The 21,985-nt window shown below is 36.4% G+C and overlaps 2 protein-coding genes and 2 pseudogenes across 5 annotated transcripts; 3 read left to right on the top strand and 1 right to left on the bottom strand.

The window, feature by feature from the left end:
* Positions 1 to 470: 470 nt before the first annotated feature.
* On the top strand, positions 471 to 2,060 carry LOC104780855 (putative acetyltransferase At3g50280 pseudogene; annotated as a pseudogene). Its single transcript, XR_015596966.1, has one exon. The product of XR_015596966.1 is annotated as a putative acetyltransferase At3g50280 pseudogene (transcript).
* A 1,528-nt stretch (positions 2,061 to 3,588) lies between these two features.
* On the top strand, positions 3,589 to 4,940 carry LOC147946038 (uncharacterized). Its single transcript, XM_087509465.1, has 2 exons — positions 3,589 to 3,972; positions 4,053 to 4,940. Exons 1-2 carry the CDS (start codon positions 3,589 to 3,591, stop codon positions 4,938 to 4,940), a joined length of 1,272 nt encoding a protein of 423 aa, XP_087365591.1.
* Positions 4,941 to 12,996: 8,056 nt separating this feature from the next.
* On the top strand, positions 12,997 to 19,015 carry LOC104780853 (kinesin-like protein KIN-4B). Of its 2 annotated transcripts, XM_010505392.3 has the most exons (23): positions 12,997 to 13,411; positions 13,806 to 13,952; positions 14,043 to 14,192; positions 14,299 to 14,543; positions 14,703 to 14,890; positions 14,981 to 15,105; positions 15,252 to 15,288; positions 15,380 to 15,471; positions 15,646 to 15,753; positions 15,829 to 15,942; positions 16,032 to 16,122; positions 16,215 to 16,324; positions 16,414 to 16,509; positions 16,588 to 16,818; positions 16,924 to 17,004; positions 17,103 to 17,174; positions 17,293 to 17,386; positions 17,459 to 17,490; positions 17,569 to 17,666; positions 17,760 to 17,849; positions 17,954 to 18,169; positions 18,260 to 18,434; positions 18,519 to 19,015. In XM_010505392.3, the coding sequence occupies exons 1-23, from the start codon at positions 13,241 to 13,243 to the stop codon at positions 18,900 to 18,902; spliced, it is 3,147 nt and encodes a 1,048-aa protein (XP_010503694.2). In that variant the 5' UTR covers positions 12,997 to 13,240; the 3' UTR covers positions 18,903 to 19,015. The 2 variants fall into 2 exon arrangements, with proteins under 2 accessions (XP_010503694.2, XP_087366597.1); XM_087510471.1 differs by having other exon boundaries at positions 13,064 to 13,411; positions 17,459 to 17,666.
* On the bottom strand, positions 18,970 to 21,328 carry LOC104780852 (protein BRASSINOSTEROID INSENSITIVE 1 pseudogene; annotated as a pseudogene). Its single transcript, XR_015596965.1, has one exon. The product of XR_015596965.1 is annotated as a protein BRASSINOSTEROID INSENSITIVE 1 pseudogene (transcript).
* Between the last annotated feature and the right edge of the window lie 657 nt (positions 21,329 to 21,985).

Raw genomic sequence — 21,985 nt, 5'->3', positions numbered from 1 at the left:
CACTTCTAAATAACAAAATACCAAATTTATAAGCCGATAATTTTTTACTTCTTAAAACATCAAATGACATCAAATTTAAAGTTAAAATTATATAATTTATCTAAATTAACATATAAAAATTGACATATTTAAAAATGAAAACTAATTTATCTTTTAAGTTATAATAGTAATTATAAAATTACTTCCGAAACTTGTAAATTAACTCAATATCTCCCCCACGGCCCCACCTTCCCACCTTTCTCTACGGTTTTCTTCTTTAATAACGATAATAAAGATTAAATCATTTATCTCAAATATATTTAAAAGGAGTTTTCCCAATTTAAGACTAAATTGTATTAACATGGACTAAATACAATTTAAGACTAAAATTATTTAAAATTTTCATATCTTGTTTTTAATGGAATAAGATAACTCTGTAGTTTTTTTTAATAAACAACAATATAAATAAATATACGTACGGCGAAAAATAAATGAATATATACATTCGATAAGATTTGCTTTCTGCTTTTTGGTATGCCAGTATTTTTATATATTGGCTATGTTAAACTTTTTCTTTCGTTCATAGCTTCACATTATATTACAGGCTAAAAATGGCAGGAAGGGTAGTTTTAGTGTCGTCGAGCATTGTTCGACCCGTAAACAGCAACCAATCCGGTCGAACTAAGATCCATCTTACTCCTTTTGACTTCAGTCTTCTTCATTTCAGTAGTCCTCAAAGAGGTCTTCTCTTCCCAAACCCGATCACAGTTTCAATCTCATCTCTCAGCTAAAGGCCTCTCTCTCTCTTGCCTTAGATATATACTTCCCTTTCGCGGGTCGTCTCGTGAAGACGGAGAATCTTGAAGACAATACGGTGTCGTTATTTGTAGACTGTGATGACTCTGGCGCTAGATTTCTCCACGCCGAAGCTAAATCTGTCTCGGTGAGTGATATTCTTCAACCTGATGGTTCTGTGCCTTGTGTCCTAGATGATTTCTTTCCCTGCAACGGTTTTAAAAACTGTGATGGCGCAGCCGAGCCCGTGCTTGTTGTACAAGTCACCGAGATGAAGGATGGAGTATTCATCGGTTACAGTTACAACCACTTGGTTGGAGATGGGGTTTCTATGTGGGATTTTTTTCATACTTGGTCCAAGATTTGCTCGAGTGGTGGTTCCGAACTCAAACGTAAGCCTCTTGTTCTCAAAGGATGGTTTCTCGAGGGGATCGGTTACCCTATCCATATTCCGATTTCATTGACGGAGAGGCCGCCACCACCAAGCCGTGAATCTTCTTCCGTGCACAGTACGAAACATTGGATGCTTCACTTCACAAAGAAGAATATTTCAGATCTCAAAGCTAAAGCCAACAGCGAGGTTGGCTCCAGTGACCTGGTAATTTCATCTCTTCAAGCGGTTTCAGCACATATGTGGCGATCAATCATCAGACACAGTGGTATGAGCCAAGAACGAGAGACACAATTTAAACTAGTGGTTGACTTAAGGCAGAGGATAAGTCCTTCGCTTGAGAAAGATTGCTTTGGGAATATGATCTATCTTGCCACAGCCGTAACCACCGTGGAAGAGCTGTTGGATCGTGGCTTGGGTTGGGCTGGTCTGGAAATTAGGAAATTAGTGGGCTCGCAAACGAGTGAAAACTGTAAAAGTTTTGCAGATGATTGGGTTAGAAATGTTAAGAACCTAAAATTATTCAGTGGCAGTGAAGTAGACGGTGATACTATAGTTATCGCAAGCTCTCCCCGGTTCGAAGTGTACAACAAAGATTTTGGTTGGGGCAAACCTATTGCAGCTCGATCTGGACCGTCGAGTAGTTTCAATGGAAAGCTTACACTTTTTCCAGGTATCAATGTAGGAAGTATTGATGTTCAGGCTACCCTACGTTCGGATGTACTAGTGAACCTACTAGCTGATATGGAACTTTTAGAGCATGATTGATTGATTTAGGGACAGATATACTCTTCGGCTTCCAATATTAGCCTCAATTGTTGTATAATGTATGGTTCTGGCTAAGGTTATGGTCTTGATCATTGCTTCTTGAAATGCATTTTTTTGATATCCAAAACGGAAAGTAAACACAGAAAGTGTATGAAGCAAACGAAAACAAACAGGACAAGGTGAAACTGCCGACAATTCCATATATATGTCCACCCCAAGTTCCATCATTTCATATTCTTCTATCAAAGCCATACCATATAAGGTACATTAGGCTGGATCGGATTTTACCCAATACGCTTGAATAGTTGTTTACACGTGTCTGGACATGTTGCAGCATCTCATTGGCATTTGGGTCAACGATCGCTCTCCATCGACGTTCACATGTTAAATAAGACAAAAGAAAAAGAAAAAGAAAATCTATTGAAAGGTAGAAGTCGGAAAATTATTTAAATTGGTGGATAACATGCAATCGATTTATCTAAAACATTGTACGACCGACGCTCACATAATTACTGATTGAGCAGCTTAATAAACAACTTTTACTGTGAGTTTTATTCAAAACAAAAAAAAACTTTTACTGTGAGTCTGTGACCAAAAGAAAACACCTCCGTCAATGTCGTAATCCGAAACCTAAATGGGCCATATGTGTCTGGACATGTACAGCAACTCTCACTGTGACTACTGACTACGGTAGTATGGGTGCTGTTGGAGGTGGATCTGGATCTCACAAGGCCCAATCTGGAAGAAGGCCCAATAATAACAAATTCAAGGGGGTATTATGGTTTTTCCGGAAACGAACCGACACAGTTATCTATAAATACGGACGTACAATGTCCATATAAAGGATTGGAGAAGGAGAAAAGAGAAAACTATCTCATTCATTACTTGTAAACTTTGACGAGCTGCGAGCTCGTCGTTTGTTAGCTCGACTAATCTTTTGTAGTCCGACATTTTTTTGTACCTCGACACCGAACTTAATAAGAGAACTTCGACCATCTTTTACCGAACTAAATATCTTAATTATTATCTATTTGCACATCAACCGGCGCATGGTGTCGTTTACGTCATGTCAGGCCACAGGCTCACAACACTCATCTGCCTTTCAATAATTGACATTTTTAAACACGTTTTTTATGTACAATACGCACACATCGAAAAAGACAACAACAACGACAAAAATTATTAAAGGGCACATAAGTCGTTAAATTATATAAAATAAATCGAATCTTGTAAGTTGTTGGTAGTTACTGATTGAGCCAGGTTAGAAAAGCTTTACATAAATGATAATTATTAAACAAAAAATGTACTATCCGCATATCGCATGCTGAAATAGACAAAAAATACATTCTATGATAAATGATGGTGCTCACTACTCAGTGATGGTGTCAAATTACATTAATATTCTACGTTTTCAATTTCCTAATCTTGAGCTTTGGGTTCAGATTACAGACCAAAAATAGCAGACGTAACTCTTATTCCCTCGAACAAAATAACTCTTATTCCCTCGAACAAGTTTAACCTAGTTCTTCCTCTACAACACGCCGCCAGAGGAAATTCCCAGGCTTCATTCGCAATCTAGTAGTGACTATGGGGAAAAACACTACGAACTATTGAGTACGCTTTAGACAGAGCCTTACAAGAGATGTCGCTTGACGATGATCAGCCGATTGTCCTACAGAATCTACCTCAGTTTAGCTCTTGCGTTCATCATAGGGAAGCTGTTGTGTCCTGAAAATCAGAAGCTGTCAAGTCTGATTCATGAAATGCCACGAACGTGGCATGTTTACAACCGAGCAAGGGGCATTGTTCTGCCTAATGATAGGTTTCAGTTCATATTTGATTATGATACGGATCTCTCTACGGTACTAGACAATGGTGCCTGGACCTTCAATGATTGGAGTGTCACCTTGGAGAGATGGGTGGAAATGCCACCAGAGGACTACTTGAAGGTCCTACCAATATGGATCCGTCTGAGAAACATTCCGGTGAATTATAACACGGCGGATACCATTAAGGAGATTGCGGGGCGGATTGGTCGAGTCACACATGTGGCTTTTGATCCCTTAAAGCCGTTGAGTAAAGGATACGTCAGGGTTCATATCTTGTTTGATGTGAGTAGGCCATTGAGGAATTCTCGAGAGCTCAACTTCCATCAGGTGAAACTGTAGCTGTTGGAATTGAGTATGAGAGGATCAGGCGTAGATGCTATCAATGTCAGAGGCTCACGCAAGATAAGGAGAGGTGTCCTTTTAATCCAGTGAACCGACAAGTTCTTGCTACGAGAGGGATTAAAGGTGCATCTCTGGTTCCAAGTCGGTTAATTCCAAAGATCAGCAAAGATGATCCTTTGTTTGGAGTCTTGACAGATGCGGATGTTGGTATTGATCCAACCTCAGGTAAACCGAAAATAGCTAAACCTGTTTTGGATGAGATGCGTCAATATCTATCGGTTGCTGACCCTCAGTTAAAGAAGATCCATATTGAAAGAGTGCGTCAATCTGTGTGGAACTTGGAGGGTGATATTGATGGTCAACAACGACTCCTGCGTCTGGAGGCACCTCCAACGTTTACTATGAATGTGGACAAGGGGAAGGGGTTGGTCTTTAATTTTGAAGGTGTCCGAGCTGATACTATTTCTGGAGAGGCTCATTCGGCTCCAGTTCTGCGAGTAGAGAATGTTTTAGATCATATTTCCATTCCAAACCACTCTGCATCTGCGTCTTATGCTACAACCCCAGGGTTAGGCTTAGGATATACGGAAGTGAGAGATAATTTCTCTGCTGGTAATACCGGACCTAAGCCAAAACAAGTAAAGAAACGACGCCGTCCAAACCAATGGAAACATAAAGCTCAAGTACTTCAGAACAGACTTGTGTCAACTTCCGGTTCTGATGAGGTGCTATCTTCAAAAAGAAAAGCTGCAGATGAGGCTTTGATATCATCTAAACTTGCCAAGCGCAGTGATGTTACGGTGGTTCCTTATGAGGAACCGCCGACGCAAGCATAAGCTTTATGAACTGGAATTTTCAAGGATTGGGGGGCACCTTGACAATTTCTACTTTGCGGGAGATGAGGCGTACACATTTACCAGATTTTTTGTTCCTTCTGGAGACAAAAAACTCCAGTCCGTATGTGGTGAATTTACTGAAGTCGTTAGGATATGAGAACTCACACATAGTTGATCCAGTTGGCTTGAGTGGTGGACTGGCCCTGTTTTAGAAATCGATTTATGCAGTTCGAATTCTTAGTTCGGATACAAAGATCATTGATATGGAAGTTAAACTAGGATCAGTCAGCTTCTTTATTTCTTGTGTGTATGGGGATCCACTACCAGTAGTCTACTTTTGTAGACGTTTACTTATTTATTTTGTTGACTTGTTGTCACCTGTTCTTGCTTAAATTATTAGTGCGTATATATTCAAGTTATCTATTTTGTTGACTTGTTGTCACCTGTTCTTACTTAAATTATTAGTGCGTATATATTAGACGTTTACTTATTTATTTTGTTGACTTGTTGTCACCTGTTCTTACTTAAATTATTAGTGCGTATATATTCAAGTTTTGTCATGTAACTGTGCATGTCTTCTCCTCAAATCCTTCAATAGTTAACTTTATGCAAATACGATGATACGCACATGTTGACAGAGAAAAAGAAAATTAATACAACTCCCATCCCATGAATATGATGGTCAATCCTCTTATGTGACGAAAGAGGTTTGGACTCCCAAACTGGAGTGAACTAAAGGTGACTGGAAATCAATAGGCTTCTTTTGTATTACTAAATATATTTTATGATTGAAGACCCTTTATCAAAGATAATTAATTTGGTCAAGAAATAAAATCGATAACTCGGACATACTTATTCTTGAAATGCATCCTATGTAAATGCAGAGTGTTTGTGACAAAGAGAAGCTGCCTGTAATTCCATGTGTCCATCTTCTTGTTTTATTAAAAGGCTCCAACGTTTCACAATCCTTTGGTTTACCTGAAGATCAAAACATCATCAACATGAGATATCACAATCCTTTCCTAGCTTTTTCACCGAAGAGCCGAAGAAACCACAAAAAAACTACATTTTCCATTACCAGGGGTCCAGGAGGATGCATCACAAATTTCAGTTAATTAAAAGAGCAAATCATATATCACACGACGACCGTGGATATGTATTAGATAAAATCAGTAACCTTACCGACTAATTAAACGTAATAGATTAACAATTAGTACCTTAAGTTTCAACGTTTTATATATATATATATATATATATATATATATCTATTATATTATTTAAACAACCCTTTAAATAAATAACCATACTCCATGTAGTATATTACATAGCCACTGTATTTTAATACAAAATATAATAACAGAATCTTAATATTAATTTGTTGTAACTAGAAAATAATTATCCACAAAAATAGCAAATAAAACATAACCTATTTTTTTTTCCAACCAAACATTAATTAAAAGATAATTTGGGGAATTTTACCTGATCAATGTATATAATTATATCTGTAGTAAACGTAATGGATGTTTGGGGATTGATTGCGATCATTCATATTAAGATTCTGACATTTTACATATTATACCCGCTGCCAATATACATTCTATCATATGTATTTATTTTATATTATACACAAAAATAATTAGATCAATCATAGATAAAATGTACAAATAACAATTATTTTCCATTAAAAATAAAGCTAAGTTGAACTTAGACTTTAACTTTTATTCTAGAATATATATATATAAAAATTATTAATAAATGATAATACTACAAAATATTAACGGGTACTTACGGGTCGGATAACAACACGGGTAACGAGATGGGTAACAACACGGATATCAAAAATTAAATTATTACCTGATACTCGATCCTTACTCACAAATAATATAATTATAATACCTTTCACTCAACCCTAAAGCTGTGGGTACCCTTGTTCGGGACGAAAACAAGCCAAGTAACAGGTCGAATACGGGTAACAGTATTAGTTTCTATACCTACCTATTAGTAGTTTAATATGATTCAAAACTCACCATATAGTACTATATTATATAACATGTAAATGAATGATACAACATAATCATAATCTTAACAAATAACGAAATAAAAAAATTTCCCTTGCTACGAGCGCGGGTGATTATCTAGTATATATATAATTTTAAAGTTCTAACGTTTTACTCATGTAGAAAAAAAGATTCTCATGCTCTGTTTTGTTACACTCGTACCATCTCCAATTGTTTAGACCACCCCATAAGGGAGTCTAACCATATTTATTATTGAAAAAAATGTAAAATCAAAAATTTAGAAAATTGTCTTATTTTTGACATAGTCCAAATGGTAGAACAATTAAAGGGGTTCTAAAAGTTTAAATTTTACAAAACTTATGTACAAGTAAGGTCTTGTTCGTTTGGTGCACCAGATGCAATATCTGGATACAAATGCTTATTGTTGTTCGTTTAGTAACAATTAGGAACTCATCTGGACATAGTATCTGGATACATTTTAAAATCTTATCCAAAAAAATTTGAATTTCTGGATGAGTTTAAAATAAGAGTTTAGCTACAGTAAACTCATCCTAACATTTTAAAAGTCTAATATACTCTTATCTTTATCAAACAATTACAAATATATCTCTACAACTCTAATACAGAAATAATCCTAAAATCCCCAATTCTTCAACCACCATTGGAGAAGCTCCGATGGATCTCTGACGATTCCCCACACTCCTCTCCTCTTCTCCTTCTCCATAGCACCTGTAACGAATTGGGCTTTCTCTCCTCCTTCTACGTCTCGTCCCGGAAGAAGAACGAAACATCTTTCATTGAGCTGCTCCCACTGAATCGCTCATCGTCTCGTTGCTTGCTTCTTTGAATTCCAGAGGTAAGACTTTTTGAATCCTTCATCCTTTCAACGATCTCTTTTAGTTGTGTTCTTCTATTTGTTAGTGATGGATTCCAACTTGTATATTCCTAATTTTAGTTGAGATTTGGGGAAATAAGTGAGCTTTTAGTGAGCTTTTAGATGCTTTGGATGCTCATATGAATTAATGAGTTTTTAGTTTTTGATTTGAATGGATCTCTCTGTCATGTTTTTATGTTGGTTTTGTGACTTTACGTTTGTGGTTACGTTTACGTTTGTGGTTTTGTGAATTTATGTTTTATGTTGGTTTTGTGACTTTACGTTTTATGTTGGTTTTGTGAATGCATCTGTTCAATATCTTTGTGGTTTCTCTGTGGATTTATTCGAGATTCACACTATAAAAACCGTGATTTTGCTTATTGGGAGGTGGTAAATGATTATGAGAATCATGGTGACCAAGCTGTAGAAAATGAAGAAGAAGGTAACATTGAACATACTCCTTACATTCCAACTGGTGATAGAGCAATGGAGACTCTATGTGATGATATAACTGAAAAGATAGGAAGAGGACGTCAACTTCCGTATTAGCATCATAACAACTTCACAAAAGACTATGGTATGTAGGCAACACAATTGACTTTTTCAGATTCTTGTTTGGTCAAGTCTCTCGTTGATGGTTTTTGCGGATTTGTTTGGTCAAATATCTCGGTCATTAGAAATTGCAGAACTTTGTTTGGTCAAGTCTCTCGGTCATTTGATTGATGAACTTTTAGTATTGGCCTTGTTTGGTTACAAGTAATTGGAGATTCAGCTGCATTTGTATTTGGCTTTAGTATAGTGATGATGACGACGATGATATATTAATGATTATGGTGGCTTGATTTTAATGTTTCTCTGGATGTTGTAGTTTTTGGCATCTTATGATGGCTTATGATGAGTTCTGATTGTTGCAGGGGAACCATGGCACTCTTGTCTAAAGGAGGAGGATCATACGGTCGCAAGATAGCCATAAAGGATTCTCTTTTTCTCTTATGATGAGTTCTGGTTTTCCTCATCATCTTTGCTTGGAGTGAATGGTTGTATTCTACCCCAACTCTTACGCCCACAGTCACTTTTGATTTGTTTCTTTCACGGTTATGGATGTTCATTGATATATAACAAATTTAGATTATGGATGTTCATTGATGTCCAATAAAATTACATTTCTCAAATTTGGTTATGGATGTCAATTGATGTCCAATAAAATTACATTTCTCAAATTTGGTTACTTTTGATTTGTTTGTTTCAAGGTTATGGTTTCAAAATTACATGCTTAATGTTAATTGATATAACCAAAATATTTTTCTAAGTGTATTTTTAAATTATAAAAGATGATTTCATTTTTAAATATTTATTAGATGTTTATTTAAATTTAATATGAAAATTATTTAACTAAAAACATAACCAAAATCACTAATAAAACTACTAAACCACAAAATGAAGGGTATTTTGGTCATTTTCATATATTGTATCCAGATATCTATATCAGATTACAAAACAAACATAGTTGGTTCCAGATACAATTTCTAGATAAATTAAACCAAAAACACAAACGAACAGTATCTGGATGCTGCGTTCATATACTAAATCCAGATATTGCGTCTAGATCACGAAACAAACAGCACCTAAAACTCACAAAACTTGACACACACTCAAAACTTGATACACACAAAGCTTAACATACACGACACACACATACATACATGCATCTATTCATTTCTTTCTTATTTCCTTTCCCCTCTGCCTCTTATGCTTATTGTGCTTGCGACTTGTTTTCTACTTGCATGCTTCTTTTATTGTTGACATATACAAAATGTACGTACGTAGAAGTCATTTAGTCCATATATATGTATATATATACATTTTTTTTTTTTCATTTAGTCCATATTTCTTGCTCCTTTTGATTCTAACTGCTTTCTGTGATTGCATGCTTCTTGTTTTCTTAAGCATACACTTCAATTCTTCCATGTCTCTTAGCTCTTTTGCTTAATTGATTGCATAAACTCGCATGCTTCTTGTTTTGTTGATTATCTGATTTTTTACTTCTTGACTTTACCTTTTCTCTTTAATTGTATAGCTTGTTCATCTTGCTTTTTTGATTATTTGATTTTTGATTCCTCAAATACATGTTTAACTTATTCTGTTTGGCTACGTGCAAAAATTGCAAATACATTTAAATTCATCAAAAATAACACAAAGAAAAACAATACAAATTAGGTAGATACATGCAGAAATTGCAAATACATTTTTTTAAAACGTATCAGCATGACAACATTCATACTCCGCTCGATAAACAAATGACAACTTGAGAAGTTATCTATCGAAAACCAACATTAGAAGCTATATAGACGTTCGGTGCAAATTGTTTTAGCATCAAATGATGTAATATAATGATATCAAATTATATATAATTACGGAAAACTAGACAAATCAATACAATAAAAACAAGATGTGTTTTTCTCCATTGTTGACATATTAATTAAAATTACTAGTCTGTTAAATTTAAAAAATAATAATACAGATCAGTGTTTTTACCTAGATGGACAAAGGAATTTGGCGAAGAAACAAAGAAATAGGGAGCAGCCATGGACGAGAGACGCTGTGGTTTTTAACTCACAAACCCCTTTACAACAGTAAGAGAGATTGTAACCTCATTCGATACTTTTCTCAATCTCTTTAATCGTCTAGATTCAATTTTGTCAGCTCTATTGATTGAAAACTGTTCAATTTTGGCAGTCATGGGATAAAACATTAATATATTTGACCGTGGATGTGATTTTTTCATCGGCCAGATCTGCGGTAAAGAGGTAAAAAGCAGCCACGGACAAAACATCGATATCCCATGACTGATGCTAGTTAAAATTCCCTAAACTTTTTATATGGATGATTGCGTTTAGATACTTTTATAATGATTTGCTTATGTCAGGCAATATAAACCATTTGGATATTAAAACACTCTTGTGGAATGAGATACTTATGGATACTTAAGGTCTCTTTGTTATCACCTATAGCGGAAGACAAGTCTTTTTCGTTCTTTTTTTTTTCTTGTTTTTGTTTAGGTGATTAACTTGGTTTAAGTGCTTCAGGTATTATTTGGAGATGTGGGGCTAGAAAACTAAGTTGCATGGAATCAGAAGCGGATACGTTTGGAAATGCGGAAGCTGAAAAATATTGGAATCCGGTACGTTTTGAAAGCGTATGATATAAATATATAAAATATATATGTGGTTAATATTGAGGATACATACTCTGAAATATATAATTTTATGTATTTCAATTACTGTGTACATGATTGGAATTACAATTATAATAGCAAAAGGTCTTATGACTTACAAAAATAAGTTTGACAGTTATATTTTGTATTAAAAATATAAGTTAGGTGTCTAAAAATAATTGTACCTTTGATGAAAAAAAAAACAAGATTGAACTGACGTAAACAAAAAAAAGAAAATAATTGGTTAAAGAAAAAAGCAAATGGGCCTCGCTGACCCAATATGATATGGCCCTGGAAATAATTTAAAGAAATAATTTAAAGCGCTTCCTTTGCAATTCCAGCCGCTTCCGTTTCCTTTTCTGATTCTAGAGCGAGAATGGGAGCTTCACCGGCAATTCCGTACACCGTAGCTGGAAAGTCAAGTCTTGTGCTGCATTTTGTAAAGATCAATTTGTTGAATTCCAGGTTAGTGGATCTCTCTCTCTTCTCTCCCTCTCTCTCTCTATGTGTGTCTGTCTTGTGACATTTTGGTTATCTTATTTTTATAATGATTTGCTTATCTTATACAATATGAACCATTTGGGTTCATATTGTTAGGAAATTGCATTTTCTCGCTAGATTTTTTATTTTCATTCTTTCCTTCTATTACAAGCTAGTAATTTTTTTTTAATAGCTAGTTAAGTAAAGTTAAATAGAAATTTATGATAGTCATAGAGTCATAATCATTTCTGGTCGTCCATAGAAAAGAAAATTTACTAATTAACTTGCACGGGCTAGCGTTTGAAACATTATATATCCATTGGTATAATAACACCAAAGAAAAACAACACAAATACTATAAAAATTAGGTACATACATGCAAAACCGCAAATACTTTTTTCTTTTTTCTTTTTTACAAACAAAAAAAAAACATTTTAAACGTATTAGCATGACAACATTCTTATGTCGCTCGATAAACAAATGCCAAGTTGAGAAGTTATCTTACGGAAACCAACATTAGAAGCTATATAGACGTCTGGTGCAAATTGTTTTAGCAACAAATGATGTAATACATAATGACTCAAATTATTGAGAACTATTCAAGAATTCTACAGGTTTAAGAACAACAACAACAACACATGAAAAAAAAAATACCTTCAAACTCAAGGAACCAACATTTATTTAAACAAAAATAGAACTTCTACTTTATTAAAAAAATGGAACTTCTTAGTTAATTCACCTTTAACAAGGAAGTTAAAGGCCACTTTAGTGGACGGGGACAAAAAAAAAAAAAAAAAAAAAGGGAAAAGATAGCCATGTGTTTCAAAGCGATCATGATTAATATAATTATGGTTTGAAGCAGAAATGGGTAGAGTTAGCTTTATTACTCAACAACTAAAAGCCACTAAAAAAATACGTACTATTTCTTCTAAAAGACCAAAAAAGAAAAAATGGATAAAGTGATACAAAACAAAGTAATGAGCCTTGCAGAAAGACATGTGAGGTAGGGCGTGATAAAGGCCCAAATGGAGTGTACTGCGGTCCCTACACATTTTGTACTTAAATTAAGTTATATATATATTTGTGTATTTTACTGTTGGGATTTTCCCGCGCAGAAGAAGGACCAGAAAACGAATGTCTTGACTCTTCCTAATTTATTAGTTTTTGTCTTTTAACCAAAGACACGATGCAACAAAAAAAACTAACCAAAATATATAAAAAAACATAAAATACTCAGCTTTGGAACCATCGACTTTGACACACCCCCAGTTGTCTCATTTACACGCACCAATACCATAATTAAAATTTATTTAATTTAACTCGTCTAAAAATTAGTTATTTTTCCAACAACAATTTTATATGAATAAAAAGTGTGGTAGACAGATCTGAATAACTAAAATCTGATTTTCTTTTGTTTTCAATACACACGGACCAGTGGATTATAAAAATAGAGTAAGTCAAATAATAGAAGAAGAAGCTGACGTGGAGGGCAAAAACGGTTAAATTAGACTTCTGTAAAGGGCAGAAAAGGAAATATAAAGATACCTCGTATACCCCAAACCAGAGAGAGAGAGTAAGTAAAGCTTCTTCTTCACTTATTCTTCTCCGTTTCTTCTTCCCGAGGAAGCGACGACTGATTTCGTCTCGTTGTTTCAATTGAAGAAGACGAAATCGAGACTCGATTTCAACGAAGAAGAGAGGAGCTTTCTCGATCATGGAATCACATTCGTCCTCCTTATCGTCGTCCTCTTCTCCTTCTCCACCACCGTCGTCATCGTCGGAGAGTTGTTCTGTAAAAGTGGCGGTTAACGTTCGTCCTTTGATCGGAGACGAGATAACTCAAGGTTGTAGGGAATGTGTTTCCGTTTCTCCGCTAACGCCTCAGGTGAGTTTTTTTTGGGAGTCAGTTTCGTCTCTGCTCCTCCGTCGTTCGTTTTATTTTATTTTTTCCGATGGTGACTGTTTAAATGCGACCGTCGTTGTTCACTCCCTATTCATGGATCCGGATCAAATCTCTGTTCTCTAACTCTGACACATTCATTTAATTTTTTGTTTTTTTTTTCTTATAAAACAGTGTCAATTTTTATTTTATTTTTTTTTACTATATAAATAGATAAGGTGTGTATAATGCTACTTGTGATTGATAAAGTCAATGAGCATTGTTTAATAATGTATCAAAATACCATATTTTTTTCATGGGATTTTGATTGAACCCAATAACTAATACTTAACTTGGTTATTGGAATGAAGCTTTTGTGTTTTTTTTTTTTATGGTGTAGGTGCAAATGGGAACACATTCTTTCACATTTGATCATGTATATGGAAGTAATGGTTCTCCATCTTCATTGATGTTTGATGAATGTGTTGCTCCTCTTGTTGATGGTTTGTTTCATGGTTACAATGCTACTGTGCTCGCTTATGGTCAGGTACATACTGAAATTGTTTCTCAAATTTTGGACTACGAATTAGTTTTTTTTTTTCTTTCTTTTAACATTTGAGTTACACAACTTATGCAGACAGGATCTGGAAAAACTTACACTATGGGGACTGCTTTTAGAAATGGTACAAGCAATGGTTTGATTCCTCAAGTTATGAGTTCTCTGTTCAACAAAATTGATTCAGTAAAGCACCAAATGGGGTTCCAGTTACATGTCTCTTTCATTGAGGTATCAAACTCTTATTCTAATCACATTCTTCTAACTCATAAGACATGAACAAGTGTAGAACTCAGTCTGCCTTTGCTTGGATATTAATTGAATTCTTCATATGTAGATTTTAAAAGAAGAAGTTCTGGATTTGCTGGACAGTGTGCCGTTAAACAGGCTGGCCAATGGAACCCCTGGAAAGGTTGTTCTTAGTAAATCACCTGTGCAAATTCGTGAATCACCAAACGGGGTCATAACACTATCTGGTGCAACCGAAGTTCCCATAGCTACTAGAGAAGAAATGGCTTCCTGTCTAGAGCAAGGATCTCTAACCAGGGCAACTGGGAGCACAAATATGAATAATGAGTCGAGGTGAGAATCTCTATACCCAGGCTCCATAAGAAGAATGCTTAGCCAGTAAAATGTATATATATGGGAAAGTTAGAAATGGTAAAATAGGCATCATAAACAGTTCGTCCATTAAATGTTCGTTTCTATATCCATGATAGAGTAAAACTTCTTCTTATACAGTCGGTCACATGCCATCTTCACGATCACCTTAGAACAGATGCGCAAAATCCCTTCAACCGCAATGGTTAATGACACCGTAGATGAAGATATGGGGGAGGAATATTGTTGTGCCAAGCTTCACCTGGTAGATCTTGCAGGATCTGAAAGAGCTAAACGAACAGGTTCAGGCGGTGTTAGGTTAAAAGAAGGTTGGAAAAACTGATATCCCGTCTTACATCCTTTTGAGAACGTTGACTCACATTTTATATAACCCAATTCTTTTCTGTTCTCTGAAACAGGAATTCACATCAATAGGGGGCTTCTTGCACTTGGTAATGTCATCAGTGCGCTAGGGGATGAGAAAAAACGAAAAGAAGGTGCTCATGTTCCTTACCGTGATAGTAAACTTACTCGGTTATTGCAGGTTCATTTCTATCTTTGCACTTCTAGATCCTAATTTGTGTAGCTACTTATTATCACTCTAGGTGGAATTTCTAAGTGTATTATTTATATTGGCATGTAACTTGAAGTGTAAAATTTCCATTAAAGATGTCCTTTACATTACTGCAGGACTCTCTTGGTGGAAATAGTAAAACAGTCATGATAGGTAAACTTCTAAGTTGTATGAGTAAATTCCCTGAAAATCTCATATCAGTTCACAAATTCAACTTTCCTCTGTGGTTGTGTTACTCTTGTAGCTTGCATCAGTCCTGCTGACATCAATGCTGAGGAAACTCTTAACACTCTCAAATATGCAAATCGTGCTAGGAATATCCAGAACAAACCTGTTGTAAGTACTGGGGAACTATCTTAGATGAGCTTTCAATTTTTTTCTGCCGACAAAGCTCCACTATCAGCTAACAACACACTTTGAAGTACATGAGGCCAAAAAAATAGATTAAAAGAGGACTAAGATTGTTCACTTGGGAGCTCTAACAGGAGAGGCTTCTTTATTTTGGTGCAGGCGAATAAAGACTTAATATGTTCTGAGATGCAAAAGATGCGTCAACAGCTACAGTATCTACAAGCTGCAGTTTGTGCTCGTGAGGAAACCCCATCAGAAGAAGTGCAGGTATTACTTCTGCTGATATTCTTCAGAAGGTTTATAAACTTCTCATCAATAATAGTATATAGTTCAATTTTCTAGGTTATGCGAGAGAAAATCATGAAGCTAGAGTCTGCCAATGAAGAGCTTTCTCGAGAACTTCACATCTATCGCAGCAAGAGAGCTACTCTTGATTATTGCAATCTTGATACACAGGTAATTTCTGTATACAATAGGCAATCACAATAGATTTTATTTGGCACATTTCTTTACTGCTTTTTACTAGAGTTGTTCTTTTACCTCAGAAAAATGGTGTAATTTTTCCAAAAGATGATGGCCTTAAAAGGGGTTTTGAAAGCATGGATTCAGATTATGAAATGAGTGAAGCAACATCAGGTTTTGGACACTGGCTTCTCTAAAAACTTGTATCATGAAACGCATCTGCATTCTCCTATCCTTACTTAGCTTAAAATCTTGTCTGATTCAAGGTGGAATTTCTGAAGATATTGGTGCAGCAGAAGAGTGGGAACATACACTTAGGCAGAATAGCATGGGCAAGGAATTAAATGAACTAAGTAAACGTCTGGAGGAGAAAGAGGTTTGGTCATTACTCATCTGAAGTTTCCTGTACCTATTAATAAGGATTGGATTATTTTGAGAATCTTATGATTTTTTTTATATTTGCAGTCTGAGATGAAAATATGTGGGGTTGGAACTGAAACTATCAGACAACACTTCGAGAAGAAAATGATGGAACTTGAGAAAGAGAAAAGAACTGTACAGGTGAGACAAAACATTCTAAATTCTCTTGTTAATATTTTATGTAAATGTTAATACTCAAGTCATGAGTAACTTTTACAGGTTGAGAGAGATCTATTGTTGGCTGAAGTCGAGGAACTTGCTGCTAGTTCCGATAGACAAGCTCAAGTTGCAAGAGATAATCATGCACAGAAACTAAAAGCACTCGAGACACAGATTTTAAATCTTAAGAAGAAACAAGAAAATCAAGTTGAGGTCTTAAAACAAAAGCAAAAAAGTGAAGATGCAGCGAAGCGTTTGAAAGCTGAAATACAATACATTAAGGCTCAGAAGGTTGCGTCTTGTTCAGCTGTGCTATCGGATTCTTTCTATATTACTAGTTCACATAATCTAGCTGTACATTTTGACTTTTGTTCTGTTTTTTTTTTTGTTATCCAGGTTCAACTACAACAGAAGATGAAACAAGAAGCTGAACAATTCCGGCAATGGAAAGCTTCTCAAGAGAAAGAGTTGTTGCAGGTACTTTATCTCTATCCACTTCATCACCTCTTTATTATCCGTCGAATTTATAAAGTTGAACTGATCTCATGTTGCACTTTTTAATTGTTTTTGGATAGCTTAAGAAAGAAGGAAGAAAAACTGAGCATGAAAGACTTAAACTTGAAGCTCTCAATCGACGTCAGAAAATGGTAAGAATCTTATGAAATATTTATCTTTTTCCTGCTTGAGAGGATGACTTACTAGAATTATCCAATCCGAGTGCAGATATAAGAATCTCAAGAGAAAATGTATCTTGATGTCTTGCAGGTTCTTCAGAGAAAAACAGAAGAAGCAGCAATGGTTACCAAAAGACTTAAAGAGCTGCTAGAAGCCCGCAAGTCTTCAGCACGTGATATATCAGGTAACTTTTATGCCGAAACACACCTTGTTTTGTTCTTGTTTCGATCATAATCTTTTTGCTTTGTTTTTCCAGTGACTACCAATGGTCAACCACCAACTAGACAGGTATCAAGAACTCCTAATTTAGATATGGATTCGTCATCCTGCACAAGTATCAACTGTTTCCTTTCTTACCCTTTGCAGATGAACGAAAAAACTCTTCGGAGATGGCTTGATAACGAGCTAGAGGTTGTGACAAAAGTACATCAAGTTCGTTTACAATATGAAAAGCAAATTCAAGTGTGCGTCTTCCAAACTCTGTTTCAGTCATGTTGTTAACTGCAAACTTTCTCCCGTATATTATCTAATCAATAATCTACTCTTGTTGCATATAGCCGAGCTGCATTGGCTGAAGAGTTAACCTCGTTGAAACAAGAGATGGAGTTTCCTTCAAGTCCCCATCAAGAGAAAAATGGACAGTTCAGGTACAACATTATAAAAAAATGCCTCAGTAGCGTAAACTATGAAGTTGGTTGGCCGTGAATTGATTCACTTTATGACCTGTTTATATTTTTTCTTGATGCGTCAGATTTTTATCACCAAACACAAGATTGGAGAGAATAGCTTCTCTTGAGAATATGTTGGATGTTTCTTCAAATGCTCTCACAGCCATGGCCTCTCAGCTCTCAGAAGCAGAGGAAAGAGAGCATAGCCTACATGCTAAGACTCGGTGGAACCACGTTCAGTCCATGACTGATGCCAAGTATTTGCTTCAATATGTGTTTGATTCTGCTGCTGAAGCAAGGTAAATAACTCTTAAACCCGAACAGGACCTAAACTATGCTTCTTTCCCACACATGGGAGGTTGATTTTGTCCTACTTAAACATCAAACAGGTGCAAAATCTGGGAGAAAGACAGAGACGTCAAAGAGAAGAAAGAACAACTCAATGACCTCCTCTGCTTATTACAGCTATCCGAAGTCCAGAACAGGGAAAACATGAAAGAGAAAAAGACAAGGGAGCAAACAGTGTCCATAGCTCTGGCTTCATCATCATCATCATCATACTCGGTTTGTAAACTTAATCCTTATTTCCAAACTAAACTCTTTTTGGGGGATTTCTCCTTAAAAGTATGCAAAAGTTACTTCTTGCAGGGAAGTTCAAGAGGTTCATCAAAGCACTATGGAGATAATAATGCAAGTGACCCATCATCTCCATCTTCTTATCATCGAGCAACAAAGCATCTCAAATACGCTGGGCCAGGTATAGTCAATGTGTCAGTGAGAGAATCAGTAGCTTTATTAGAAGAGACGAGGAAGATGAAAGCAATGAAGAAAATGGGACAGAGTGGGAAGCTATGGAAGTGGAAGAGAAGTCACCATCAATGGCTGCTTCAGTTTAAATGGAAATGGCAGAAACCATGGAAACTCTCTGAGTGGATAAAGCATAACGATGAGACCTCTATGATCTTCATGTCTAAGACTCATGATGACGATGATCACTCGTGGAACCGACACTCAATGTTTCAAGGTGCTTAAACATGACCCTCTAGTTTTTTTCTGTCAACAGATTTAGATTTGGTCCATGTGGGTTGTTATACCGAAGCTTAAGAACATTGTTATACTTTCAATACAAAAATTCGTTGATATTATGATTGACTAGTACAGACTACAGAGATAACGATTTGCAATCAATGGCTGGAGTAGAGTGCAAGGATATGAATGTAATTGTAGAAAGATTTTTTTTTAAGGGTGTTTAATAGAAACTCTAGAGTGTTAATCCTAACGGTTTCTGCTCTTTCTAAGACCAAAATTTTTGAAGAACCACTCCGGCTTGTATGAAGCAGTGACTTGTGCTATTGCCAATCCAAACAACACCCCAAGAGCAGATCCTATAGTCACTGCTTTCCAGCTCAACACTTCTTCTTCTTCTTCTTCTTGCTTTGGTAGCTCTGCGTATCCGTTTGCCTTCACGGGATCACACCGTGGAAGTGGATAACCGCAAAGACCAGAATTGTTCAAGAACTTCTCCCGCGGCATAGTCTCGAAATGACCAATCTCAGGAATCTGACCAGAAAAATCATTGTTGGACAAATCCATTTCCGTAAGCATAGTAAGCGCTGACATCGCCAGAGGGATGCTACCATCGAGCTTATTGCTTGAAAGATCAAGAATGTTTAAACCTCTCAGATCACCTACTTCGTCAGGAATCGAACCAGATATAAAGTTATGACCCAAATTGAGGATAAACAGGTAACTCATCGAACCAATCTCCTTTGGTATGTAACCAGACAACATGTTATAAGACATGTCCAAAAACATCATCGAACCGTCGTTATCAAATGTCGGCGAAATATGACCTCCATAAACTCTGGTGAAATTACAAGGGCTCTTAGTCGAACCCCGGTTAAGTTGCTCCCGTCTGATTCCTTGAAACTCAAGCAACTTACCAGCTCCGTGACACTGTTTCGTCATCCCATCGTTTTTAATGTAAACGCACCTCTTACCCCCCATGAAATTCGTAGCGACGCTCCCGGATTGTTTGAACATTTCAACCGGGATCGTACCGTCGAAGGAATTGGTGTTGAGATCGAGCCAGACTAAGCTTCTGCAGTCACCGAGCTCAGCAGGAATGTTCCCGTGTAACGTATTGTTGCTTAGATTGAGGATGGCGAGATTCTCTAACCGGCCAATCCAGCTTGGAATCTGACCGGTTAACCGGTTATTCGACAGAGAAACCCAGATCAGTTTGGTACACTTACTTAAACCGGAAGGGATTTCACCGGTTAATTCGTTGAAATCGAGAATCAGAGTCTCTAAAGTCTTGACATACATGAGCTCCTGAGGGATCTCACCTTCTAACGTATTCATCCATAGCTTCAGATCTCGAAGCTTTAACAGAGAGCCTAAGGTCGACGGAATGGTCCCGGAGAGGTAGTTGAAGCTCAGATGAAGCGAAACGAGCTCAGAACAGTTGCTTAACGTCGGTGGAATCTTCCCGGTGAAGCCATTGTTCTGTATATAAAGCTCCTGGAGAGTGTTTTTAGGGTTCCAGCAGAGATTTGGGAGAATCAGACCGGAGAAATAGTTGGAGCTGAGATCTAACGTTACCAACGAAGCGGAAAGATTCGTCAGAGATTCCGGTAATTCGCCGGAAAACTCGTTGAAAGACAGATCGAGTACCTTGAGACCTCTCATCTTCAGTAACGTATCAATCGGTAACGTACCGGAGAAGTTGTTACTTGACAGCACTAGTGATTTCAGTAGAGAACAAGAACCCAAGGATGGAGGAACGTTACCGGAGAGTGAGTTTGATGAAAGATCAAGAACTTTCAAGCGGTTTAGCTTCTTCAACCCACCTGAAACTTTCCGGGGAAAATAGAAGGTATTGGCGGAGACGTTGAGATATTTCAGACTGGAGCAAGATCCAAAACTAGTTACAGGACCCGAAAGAGAGTTTCTTGATAGATCCAAGTTGGTTAAAGAAGCAGAGCACTTGAAGTTGAAGGCAGCAATGGAGCCATTGATGTGTGAGTTTGAGAGAAACAGAGACTCTAGTCCGGTGAGGGACATAAGAAATGCAGCCACAGCACTGAATCCTACGTTGAGAGGCTTATTACTGAGATCAATCGAAGTAACCTTGTCGTCTCTGCAAGTAACGCCATCTAAGGTACAAGGGTTTCTTTTGGAGGACCAGTCTGGGAGAAGAGTCTTGTCAGGAAGAACGTTTTTGAAGTTTATAAGCTGATGGACTTCTCTGTACAGAGACTGTGATGGTGAAGAGAAGAAGGAGAAGAAGGAGAAGAAGAGAAGAGTTGTTACATAGAAAAGAAGCTTGAAAAAATCTTCATTCTCAGAGTTTTTGAGAGAGAAAGGGGGAATCTAATCTAGTGTTTTGGTTCCACCATTAGAGAGGAAGTAGAAGCTCTAGCAGAGAGATTTTAGAAAAGCTTAAAGAGAGTATAGTAAAGAAGAGAGTCAAAAGACAGAAAAAGGAAGATGAAAGAAGGTGAAGGGAAGATTGGTCAAAGCTTCCCGGGGCACTCACACCTGCCATGTTACTTCTACTTCGGATTATTATAAAAATATTGACTACTATATGTGTTCAAACAAAAAAGTTAATGCAAGATGATTACAGATAATAAATAAAATAATCGCATAAGGTGAGTTTGAAAAATGAGGTCTTTGTCCATGAGAGGTGTTTACATTTAATTAACCGTGAGATTAGGCCAGATGGGATCAAGTCTCTTCCAGTCTTCCTATTTACCCTTTTGAAACTCATCTTAGACTTTATTATTGAATAATTTGTATATGTTTTATCCAACCACCTATCTCTTCTCATATTACAAAATACAAGTCTAATTTGCTATATGGTTGTTGGTGTAGTTTTTAACTTTTCCTATAAGCATATATGAATACTGATTTTTCCTTACATGTACATCGTATATAAACTTCAACTACAGAAAGAAGAAAAAAAGAAAGAAGTAAAGTAGAGTGGATTCCGGATGATGACTTGATGGTGGAACTACTGAAAATTATTGGATCAAAAGTTAAGTTCAAATGATTATCATAAATCCGAGGCTTTTGAGATACTGTCCTCATCTACTTACTTATTTTAAGAC

The sequence above is a fragment of the Camelina sativa genome, chromosome 4 (genome assembly GCF_030686135.1).
Source record: "Camelina sativa cultivar CO46 ecotype springtype chromosome 4, ASM3068613v1".
NCBI classification, from domain to species: domain Eukaryota; kingdom Viridiplantae; phylum Streptophyta; class Magnoliopsida; order Brassicales; family Brassicaceae; genus Camelina; species Camelina sativa.
This window is presented reverse-complemented; position numbering and strand designations above follow the sequence as displayed.